Below are 12,038 nucleotides of genomic sequence, written 5' to 3' on the forward strand. Positions count from 1 at the left end.
GATTATGAACATGGTCTTTTGCCTGCTAATGCCTGCAATGCAGTGAAGAAAACGATGACAACAATAACGTCTAATGTAACCGGCCCCTCTAACAGTACAACTGGCCCCAGCTTGGCCCCCCCCCCAGTTGAAATGGTCTAGAACCGCCACTGGTCAGCAGTTCACACACCAAGTAGGCCACTAATTCTTTGAGAGGGTAGTGGCACCTGTTTTGTGTGTCATAGGAGGTTCTTTTGTAAATCTGACCACTAGGTGGCACACCATCATTGTATTGTAGTAAAACTATACTGAATGGGACATAAAGTTCATGTAATAAACATATCAAACCAACACCATGTGTTATAAATCCTTTATTGAGAGACATCATTTACAAAAATAATATAATATATAGCCCTATTATGAGGTGGGTCAAACTGTTGTTATGTGATGCTTGTCATTTAATCTGAACCTGTGAGCGACCCATGAAAAGAGATTTCAGCAATTAATTAATTAACTTAGTGTCATCAAACATTAAGTGAAAGAAACAGATCATTCACTTCATTAAGGACTCCTCAAGAATACATTTTTTTTGGGGGGGGGCACCGTAACCTTGCTCGTCATGGTATCCATGCACGAGGCTGAATTTCCCTGATTGGTGGACTGGGGTGTGAGGTTAGCATGGTTGGTTGTTAATATTGGTCAGCAGTTTGTGATGCGGGGCCTTATATGGGGCAGTGAAAGCCCCAGGAGCCATTGTTCCACGCCCATCCTCATCAACCTGGCCCATCAAGATGTAAGGCATTCCTGAGAAAGAGATTGATCAAAAATGCATTTATTAGGCAATCTGGCAATACTGTCYATGATGACACAACAGTCTATGCTGATAAGTCAGCAGTGTGTGTGCATCTGTGCATGCATGTGTGTGTACATGTATGTGTTGAGTAATGCTGTACATGCCAGTCAGATTGTCTGGGAAGAAAAATAGGTTACCTTTGCGGATGATAGGGCACTTCTTGCAGGCTGACACCAGTTTGACAGACATGTTCTCTCCAGCCTGGGTGATGGTCAGCTGGCCAGCTTTGTAGGCCTTGATGAGAGACACACTGATATAGACACTGCCCTGAGGACCAGGGGTCAGCGCTGTCACCTTACCCGTGATCACTGAAAGAGAGAGAGGAAGAAGAAGACTGGAGAGAGAAGAGAGAAGGAAAAGAGAGGAAGGAGAGAGAGAAGAGGAAAAGAGAGATGAGAAGATGAGAGAAAAGAAAGAGATCGAGAAAAGAGAGAGAACACAGGGGTGAGCTGCATGGAAAAACATGGAGCCTGCATGGAGTGTTTTGTTGCCTGAGCAATGCTGTGAACTTGTTATGACCTTAAATCGCTTGATTAATTTGGCTATCCAATGATGCTAGCTGTCTAGTGGAACTCACCAAATTCACTGGCACAGAAACTGCTCTTGATATTTCCATCCCTCTTACATGCCTTTGCACACAGTGGGTTCAAGTGAACTAGAAAATACAAACATTGTTTACACACACAGCCACACAAACACACAGACATATGTATACATAAACTCAGGTCTTGCTACACCAGTTCTTCAGCTTCTCTTACCTGGCTTCTTGCTGTCTGGTCTAGTAACTCTGGTCCTGTCTGGGCCTGGCTTGTTTGGTGGGCGGGTCCTGACTGGTTTGATTGGTTTGGGCTTGGCAGTGGGCTCCTGGGGCTGTGGGGTTGGGGGGGGCTGGTGTCTGGCTGTAGTGGGTGGTTGGGTGGTAGTGGTGGTGATGACTGTTCTCTCAGGCAGGATGGGTTTAACAACAGGCTTCCTGGGGACTGAGTCTTTACGGGGTCCTGATCCTGTGTTGTGTACTGTGGGGGTTCTGGATCCGCGGGGGACGCTGGTGTAACTGGCCATGAAGCCATCAGAGGTCACGCTGAGGTCAGACACAAATTGTACTAGGAGCACGTTCCCATTGGTCACAATGGTTCTGTGGGCAGAGAATAATACAGAAGGAGGATTGGAAGAGAGTAGAGTGACAAGAACAAACAGATATACAATATATGATCATAGATGTARACCACTAACAAGCATAATCATAAACACAGGCAAACACACATACAGTCGTGTACCACTCACTGGGGGCTGACGTCTCCACAGTATTTTCCAATGCGTCGAGAGTCATCTTTTTCTCCACCGTTGAAGAAGGCCACATAATCAAAGCGGCAGTAACTGTCTGACTCCACATCAAACTTATCAAACTTCACCTCAATCACCTAGCCCACACACAGAAATAAACAGAATGACAAATACAACAACGTTACACACTAGGAACGTAATTTGAAACTCCAATATATTTATGCATATTGGTGCACATTTGGTTCTGTGGTTGGTGCAACATAATGACAGCATCATTTGCAGAAGTCCATTAAGAATAAAGAGCATGGAGAGCTGAACATGATGACTAATAACCTGATCCCGCTCTACTGTGATGAGCCAGGAGCAACTGATGCCTGCTGGGTAATTCTTCTCTGGCCAGTTAGGTGTTTTAACTTCACCCTGGGCYTTTGTCATCTTTCCTCCACAGAATTGGTGCTCTGAAATGATTTATACAYAGATCAATAAATAATCAGGTGACTAAAAGATTTGACAGTGGGTATACGCCTACGTTACAGTATGTGAGCTAATGGACATAGGAAATCACAAAGATGTTGTTCCTTAGAAAGAACAGAGAGTGAGAGCCCAAGTTATACTGTAAAGCTCACCATCCACATGTGGTTTTCCTCCATTGAAGTAAGCCAGGAAGCCCCTCCCTCCAGTCTCAGAGTCGCTCACCATCTCCAGCATTATGTTGTTGGTGGTGGAGATGAGAGTACCAGGCCTGAACGTTCCACAGAACCTCCCCAGCTTCTGCACCATGTTGGAGTGGCCATTGTACACATCCAGGTAGTCATAGCGACACATGGGGTCAGCCTCCAGGTCAAAGATGCGGAAAGAGAGCATGACCACATTGCCCTCTGGGACCTGAAGTTTAGAGAGAGGGCAGAACAGGCTTTAGGTCAATATGTAGGTTAAATTCAGAGTAATGGTGAAGTGGTATGTAGTGCAGGGCCAGTGACTCACTGTAATGCGCCAGGTACATTTGCTGTTGGGTTTGTAGTAGTTTGGAAATCCTTCACTGCCCACAAAGCCTGAGTCTGCAACCATGTCTCCCCCACAGTGGAACACAGGCCTGAGAGAGAGTAGGGTGGGAAAACAGTGATGTATTATCATGTACTGTACTTTGTAAACGTTGGCTTAGGCTTACCACATCACTATCACTTTGAGTTTGGGAAACTCGCACATGTGCACAAGCACACGCACGCACGCACGCACGCACGCACGCACGCACACACACACACACACACACACACACACACACACACACACACACACACACACACACACACACACACACACACACACACACACACACACACACACACACACACACACACACACACACACACATACACACACACACTTCATCAACAGATAATCTCTAAATCCCTCAGGCACCCAACGATAATGCCTCCTCTTGGCACACTGGTGTCAGTTTCAGGAGAATGGGAAGAGAGCGGGGATGTAGACAGGATGGAGACTGGGCCAAGTTAGCGGAGGTTAAGGTGTTCTTGACTAGAGCTTCATCAATGAGACCTCCCCCTAAAAAAGAAAAATTCTCCCCTATGCTTGTCCAAGTTTCTAACCCAACCACCCAGTCTCCCCCTCACCCAATGCACACGTCTGCTCAAATAATTAATCCAAGCTCCTTTTCCAACGGAAAAATACCAAACCTGGACTAATACCAGAATACTTTCATTGATAAATATATAATTGTTTGCCAGTGGCCTCACAGACAGTCATGGGGACAGACACATTGGMGACTGTCTCTACAGGGGACAGAGGTGCACAAAAATAACTCATACCTAGTGTGGAGCATCAAAACAGCTAGTAGAGACATAGTCAAGAAGAAACCAAATAAAACCCACAAACTTAGTCATTACCATTATCACAACCGGAGGACAAAATAACTTTTCTAGGACTCCAGCCAACACTCAAGGCTTGACCTCAAACACATTGAGGAAGCGCCCAGTCTGTCACATTATAGGAGCTCAGACTTACAGAATCCCAGCAGACTGAGGCAAGCTGATGAAAGCTAAGATGTCCAGCCAGAGTCAAGCCGTCCTGATCCAACCCCACACAGACACACACAGACCTCAAAGCAATGGCATCCGGGGCAGCTCAACCACATCAACACCATGGACCATTCACAACAACAACACTGCCATACCCCTAAGCTAACATACAAATGCAGGAAGCTCCGATAGGAAGTTCAGAGCACACTGCGTGAAATCTGTAAAGCCACACTGTAAAGCCTCTTRCAAACATACATTGCACACACACCAACAAGCCCAATACACTCATATTCCCTACCTGGTGTAGTTAGTCTCTGGTTGGCTCTGGCTCTGGCCCTGTGCCCATCCTAAACATAGAGCCAGGAGCACAGAGAGACCCCAGGTACAATACTCACACTTCATGATGCCGAGAGCAAACACAGTAAGAGGGTAAAACAGAAGAGAGAGATGGGAGCAAGAGAGGGGAGAGCTGGAGGACAGGGGGAGGGAGCCACTGGAGAGGCATAAAGAGGGAGTGAGAGAGAGAGAAGGAGAGAGATGCTGAGAAGTTAGGAGCTAGAAGGAGACATGACGGGGGAGACGTCGCGAGGGGGAGGGGAGTGTTTAATTAGAACCAGATGCTGTCTCAATGTTAACATTGGCCTCCATGCAACAGAGGGGGTAAAAGGAAAAGAGAGAACAAGAGACTAACTTCCCACAATGGCTGCACACAAGTTTGTGCAATAGACTAATTCAAGGCCATAAATAACTGAAACAGCTTATTACCGTTGCACACAGAGCATGCTAAATTATAGCATTTATCTTGGTTGTTGCCAGGTTAATTACGGCATCGGTCTCAGTAGATCACAGAGTCTGCTGGATCATTATGATGCCTGGTTCCTGGCTGCACAGGTGGAGGTAGAGCCTGGGGTACYAGGTGGCCAGGACCATTACAAAGAAGGTCACTTCTCTTTAAATTCCAGTGYGACCTTTTGACCACTAGCTTGACTGATGTATTTAGAATAATGGTTCTTTATCAAATTTATGACACTTTTGATGTTCATGAATATCATAGACTATTAGAACAACTTTAGCTAAGCAACTTTCCAAAGTTAGATGAACATAAAGGTACACCCAGTATCTGAAGCCCCGTATTTATTTTTGACCATATTCCCCCAGCCCCCTAGAGCTCCTTTAGCTCCACAGACCGACAGACAGACACACAGCCTCCCAGTCAGAGTGTCTTCATCAACCCCCACAATGCAACGAGATAGGGAACAACACCCCAGAGAGGCCTGGGGGAGTGTTCACATGATGTGGATCTGTAAAGCCGAYCCTTTTGCCCGCATCGCTGGGCTGGGGCCTTTAGAGGGGGTGCCGTTTCATGCAGACCATAAAAACAGCCTCTTTCAGGCGGACAGAGCAGTAAAACCATGACCAAAGAACATAGGAGGTGGAATATGTTTATACATTCACATCCYCTAGTCATAATTACAGATGGTCTCTCACTTTAACATGGATTCATGAATTACTGACTGATTGATATAAGCAAGAGCCTATGGGACCGYTTGAACTGCTTGAAATGTTGTTATGGTTGTGTTATGATCATGTTATGATACACCCCGCCATCAAGAATGCTATGGCACGGCTGCTCATTAGCTTGCCTTGAACTCCCCAGTCAGTGTCTGCTGCCTGCTGTGTGTTAAGCTACATCTCTGATAAGAGGCTGAGACAGCAGGAATGTGCTGACGTGCAGAGTGAGTCTGCTGGGGGGCGGATGGCGTCTGTGTGTGAGGACTGCTGCTGCTAGAGCGGGGGAGCATGAGTGACCGTAACACCTGGCTGGAGTCCAAGGGGTGTAGGCCTCTGATTCTGCCACGACTCCAGAACAGTCCATCACGAGACACACATTCCTCCTGCAGGAGAGACAGCAAGGCAAAATGGGTAGTATGGGTCTGTGGTAGGGGAGGGAGGGAGGGGTGGATAGTTGGAAGATTCCAGGAGAAATTAACTAAGCCGATGGAGAAAATGGGGAGGGAAAATGAGATAGTTTAAATGCCACTGCAAACCGAGGATACTCAGCAGTGCAAGTATTTATGATGGAGATTGAGTCATATTTATTTCTTCCTGCTTGAGACGGATATCCCCCCTGCACACTCACATACAMTACCGGTCARAWGTTTTAGACACCTACTCATTCAAGGGTTTYTCTTTATTTTTAGTATTTTCTAAATTGTACAATAATAGTKTTGACATAAAAACTATGAAATAACACATATGGAATCATGTAGTAAACAAAAAAGTGTTAAACAAATCCAAAAATATTTTATATTTGAGGTTCTTCAAATAGCCACCCTTTGCCTTGATGACAGCTTTGCACACTCTTGSSMTTATCTAAACCAGCTTCACCTGGAATGCTTTTCCAACAGTCTGGAAGGAGTTCCCACATATGCTGAGCACTTGTTGGCTGCTTTTCCTTCACTCTGCGGTCCAACTCATTCCAAACCATCTCAATTGGGTTGAGGTCTGGTGATTGTGGAGGCCAGGTCATCTGATGCAGCACTCCATCACTCTACTTCCAGGCTCTTACACAGCCTGGAGGTGTATTGGGTCATTGTCCTGTTGAAAAACAAATGATAGTTCCACTAAGCCCAAACCAGATGGGATGGCGTATCGCTGCAGAGTGCTGTGGTAGCCATGCTGGTTAAGTGTGCCTTGAATTCTAAATAAATCATAGACAGTGTCACAAGCAAAGCACCCCCACACCATAACACCTCCTCCATGCTTCACGGTGGTAAATATACATGCGGAGATCATCCATTCACCCACACCGCATCTCACGAAGACACGGCGGTTGGAACCAAAAAATCTAAATTTTGGACTCATCAGACCAAAGGACAAATTTCCACCGGTCTAATGTCCATTGCTCGTGTTTCTTGGCCCAAGCAAGTCTCTTCTTATTATTGGTCCTTTAGTAGTGGTTTCTTTGCCGCAATTCGACCATGAAGGCTTGATTTACACAGTCTCCTCTGAATAGTTGACATTTATTTGGGCTGCAATTTTTGAGGCTGGTAACTCTAATGAACTTATCCTCTGCAGCAGAGGTAGCTCTGGGTCTTCCATTCCTGTGGCGGTCCTCATGAGAGCCAATTTCATCATAGCGCTTGATAGTTTTTGCAACTGCACTTGAAGAAATGTTCAAAGATCTTGACATTTTCCGTGTTGATTAAAGTAATGATGGACTGTCGTTTCTCTTTGCTTACTTGACCTGTTCTTGCCATAATATGGGCTTGGTCTTTTACCCAATATGGCTATCTTCTGTACACCCCCCCTGCCTTGTCACAACACAACTGATTGGCTCAAATGTATTAAGAAGGAAAGAAATTCCACAAATTTACTTTTAACAAGGCACACCTGTTAATTGAAATTCATTCCAGGTGACTACCTCATGAAGCTGGTTGAGAGAATCCCAAGGCAAAGGGTGGCTACTTTATAAATATAAAATATATTCTGATCTGTTTAACACTTTTTTGGTTACTACATGATTCCATATGTGTTATTTCATAGTTTTGATGTCTTCACTATTATTCTACAATATAGAAAATAGTACAAATAAAGAGAAACCCTTGAAAGAGTAGGTGTTCTAAAACATTTGACCGGTAGTGGACATGCATGCACACAGTCTGGAGTTGCAAAATATCTCTGCAACTAATTGGAGAAGAAATTGTATTCAATAAGAGATGTCTCAAACCGAACAACAGTGAGGGAGGTATGAAATGGAGTGACAATAGCCTTCCATGAAGAATAATAGTGTGAACGCATGTGAGGAGGGTGACAAACGGCAACTGCTGTTCCCGGACGAATCATAAAACATCTCTTCTCTCATTGTGGTTTCACTCCAAAGCTCCTGCTTAAAAAAGATCAGTGTCCACCACATATGCACATGCACAGACCGAATATAAACTGCCTCACAAATGTGTGCTCTTGCAATAAAGACTTTTAAAAAATAAATAAACCATGAAAAGAACCTACTGAGTAATGGGTGAGTCAGGTTATTCAGACAAATGTCCAAGGCACAGAGAAACAGTAAAAAKACACTGAAGTAGAGACAGTGTGGCCATAATTATGAGAATGAACAGTATGAACAGTATGAATATAAACAGTCAAGTAAACCCTGTGACCTGCCAACAGGCCACGTCTTTTGGGAAGTATTGTGTTCGGATTTGGATCATATATCTTCTACCTTGGCAACAATGAGGGAGGTATGAACTTGAGACTCTCAGAAGTTTTTTCCCCAAAATGGTTATGTAATACAGTATATCCGGCGTTTGTTTCCATCCAACTCAGGTCTCATGGGGAAATCCATACTCTATATCAGATAATAGCAAACCAAGCAACTATGAAAATAAAAGGCTTAATGTGGTTTTAAAGAGAGAGGTTAGCATGAGTGCATTCTAGAATGCAGGTCGTGTTTTCTAAGAGAACTMTGCTCCCAGGCTAACAACAAAATAGTAATTTGAGTCTCTGTTCAGCAGCCCATCTGTTGAAAGTACAGTTGACTTGCACAATGCCCTAGCCATTTGGCCATGACTCTGTCCGTGGGTGGAAATGAGAGTGCCAGTGAAAGATAAGTCCCTCTGCCTCCTCTCCCATCTCACATGGTCAGTGTCCAGTAGTGCTCAGTCACTTCCTGCACACGGAAAAGACAGTGGAATGTTCAGACACACTTTGAACAGAGTTTTGCAAATCCAGAAAGGGAGAATGCAGACTTAGATTTAAGAGTCAAGGTTTTGTGGCTGTTTGTTACTACCAGCTGAGACCCACACTGGGTTTATCTGACCTAAGACCCAAGCAGATATTTAATCTGCTCTAAGTCACGCTGCCTGTTGCGCTTAACCTGTGGATTTAGAGAGGGGAAGATTCCAGGAATGGTTTTGACCCATGCCAATACTACTGAGGACTTAGATTGTGGCCTGCTGAGAGGGTCCCCTCTTACTAGATGTGGAGGACCAGGGAGGTTCTCTGTCACAAATAAGATATGTAATGTTAAGGCCATAGTTCAGCCTTAAGGCATTCTTCATCACAAGTTAGACTAGGTCAGTTTGTTAATTAATTCCCTACTTTGAATATTACTTAGACCTGGAGCACATCAGGATAGAGATACAGTATATACTATATATACAAAAGTATGTTGGCACCCCTTCAAATTAGTGGATTCGGCTATTTCAGCCACACCCGTTGCTGACAGGTGTATAAAATTCGAGCACACAGCCATGCAATCTCCATAGACAAACATTGACAGTAGAATGGCCTTACTGAAGAGCTCAGTGACTTTCAACGTGGCACCGTCATAGGATGCCACCTTTCCAACAAGTCGTTAAATTTCTGCCCTGCAAGAGCTGCCCCRGTCAACTGTAAGTGCTGATATTGAGAARTGAAACGTCWAGGAGCAGCAACGGCTCAGCCGCGAATTGGTAAGYCACACAAGCTCACAGAATGGGACCACCAAGTGCTGGAGCGCATAGCGCGTWAAACTCATCTGTCCTCGGTTGCAACACTCACTACCGAGTTCCAAACTGCTTCTGGAAGCAACTTCAGCACAAGAACTGTTCGTCGGGAGCTTCATGAAATGGGTTTCCATGGCCGAGCAGCCGCAGACAAGCCTAAGATCACCATGCTCAATGCCAAGCGTCGGCTGGACGCGTTCTCTGAAGTGATGAATTACGCTTCACCATCTGGCAGTCTGACGAATGAATCTTGGTTTGGCAGGAAAACACTACCTTCCCCAATGCATAGTGCCAACTGTAAGGTTTGGTGGAGGAGGAATAATGGTCTGAGGTTGTTTTTCATGGTTCAGGCTAGGCCACTTAGTTCCAGTGAAGGGAAATCTTAACGCTAGAGCATACAATGGGGACCAACTCCAAAGGGGACCAACTCCATATTAATGCCCATGATTTTGGAATGAGATGTTCGACGAACAGGTGTCCACATACTTTTGGTCATATAGTGTACTTCTGGCAACCAGGGGTGGTCCTTGCCTTTTTGCTGCCCTAGGCGAGACCAGATCAGCATTTTCCAGATGTTGAAGTTAGGTTCATTTTCAGTAATGAAAGTTGAAAATACTTGTTTTCCTGGCGTTGAAAATATGTATTTTCCAGACATTGAAATCAGGTTTACTTTTGGTTCTGAATGAAAGTTGAAAAGTACGTTATTTACAGACGTCTATGTWTGGCTGGTCCAGACTGTACCAAAAACCAATGTCCGTGGGTKTGGAAATCAAGGCCGGTCCAGACTGYACCAAAWAAAKAATTCCAAAAGGCGTTGGCGTCGGTCCCTGCTTACTGAGGTGTAGCCTACAGTGTTCCCTGAAATTGAATGCCCATCTATGTAAAACACAAAAACACACACAAAAAAAAAGACATCTGGACAGGACAAAAAAAAGACATCCTAAAGACATCGGTTCGTGCTTACTGGGGAGTATACCACCTCAGCCAGCAATAAAATGTTCCCTTACAAAAMATATTGTCGTTTTCAAACTACACTAAAAGTGCAGTAACTGCAGTCGACTGTGGTATTCTGGATGCAGTATTTGCAGCATATTGTAGTTTTTTGATAAGGGTATGAATGCCCATCCATGTGGTAGGCCCACCATTTGTAAAACAGGCCGTTACATTGGCTTTATTAGTACTGATTCCTGCGACTAAACTATTTCTCTTTTTAAGCTCTGAATATCAGCTACCCAACTTTTTAGGAGTTATCTTGTGCCTATTTGCTATGTGTTTCCACAGCTGGAAATGCAGAAGTATTTTCTTTTTCGCTATGATCTTACGGATACAAACTTGAAACCACTGATCGTGACAATGGGGTGAAACTCCTGGACAACAGTTGTGATTGTCCGTTCCGTATTGTCCATTTTACTTTGACCGTTCCTGTTTTTAGGATATGTTGTTTGTTAACGTTTTATTTGATTAGGCGCCATTTAGGTGTAAAAAGTGTCCGTCTCAATANCAAAGGGGACCAACTCCATATTAATGCCCATGATTTTGGAATGAGATGTTCGACGAACAGGTGTCCACATACTTTTGGTCATATAGTGTACTTCTGGCAACCAGGGGTGGTCCTTGCCTTTTTGCTGCCCTAGGCGAGACCAGATCAGCATTTTCCAGATGTTGAAGTTAGGTTCATTTTCAGTAATGAAAGTTGAAAATACTTGTTTTCCTGGCGTTGAAAATATGTATTTTCCAGACATTGAAATCAGGTTTACTTTTGGTTCTGAATGAAAGTTGAAAAGTACGTTATTTACAGACGTCTATGTWTGGCTGGTCCAGACTGTACCAAAAACCAATGTCCGTGGGTKTGGAAATCAAGGCCGGTCCAGACTGYACCAAAWAAAKAATTCCAAAAGGCGTTGGCGTCGGTCCCTGCTTACTGAGGTGTAGCCTACAGTGTTCCCTGAAATTGAATGCCCATCTATGTAAAACACAAAAACACACACAAAAAAAAAGACATCTGGACAGGACAAAAAAAAGACATCCTAAAGACATCGGTTCGTGCTTACTGGGGAGTATACCACCTCAGCCAGCAATAAAATGTTCCCTTACAAAAAATATTGTCGTTTTCAAACTACACTAAAAGTGCAGTAACTGCAGTCGACTGTGGTATTTTGGATGCAGTATTTGCAGCATATTGTAGTTTTTTGATAAGGGTATGAATGCCCATCCATGTGGTAGGCCCACCATGTGGTCCCGTGTGGCTCAGTTGGTAGAGCATGGTGCTTGCAATGCCAGGGTTGTGGGTTCATTCCCCACGGGGGGACCAGGATGAATATGTATGAACTTTCCAATTTGTAAGTCGCTCTGGATAAGAGCGTCAGCTAAATGACTTAAATGTAAATTTGTAAAACAGGC

The 12,038-nt window shown here is 44.4% G+C and overlaps 1 protein-coding gene across 1 annotated transcript; it reads right to left on the reverse strand.

Moving 5' to 3' along the window:
• Positions 1-574: 574 nt before the first annotated feature.
• On the reverse strand, positions 575-4,683 carry LOC111950177 (procollagen C-endopeptidase enhancer 2). Its single transcript, XM_023967580.2, has 9 exons — positions 4,451-4,683; positions 3,101-3,209; positions 2,743-3,001; positions 2,450-2,574; positions 2,117-2,253; positions 1,591-1,967; positions 1,410-1,487; positions 970-1,140; positions 575-783 (listed from the first exon to the last, which is right to left on the reverse strand). Exons 1-9 carry the CDS (start codon positions 4,552-4,554, stop codon positions 653-655), a joined length of 1,491 nt encoding a protein of 496 aa, XP_023823348.1. The 5' UTR covers positions 4,555-4,683; the 3' UTR covers positions 575-652.
• Positions 4,684-12,038: the final 7,355 nt, after the last annotated feature.

The sequence above is a fragment of the Salvelinus sp. IW2-2015 genome, linkage group LG23 (genome assembly GCF_002910315.2).
Source record: "Salvelinus sp. IW2-2015 linkage group LG23, ASM291031v2, whole genome shotgun sequence".
Taxonomy (NCBI): Eukaryota; Metazoa; Chordata; class Actinopteri; order Salmoniformes; family Salmonidae; genus Salvelinus; species Salvelinus sp. IW2-2015.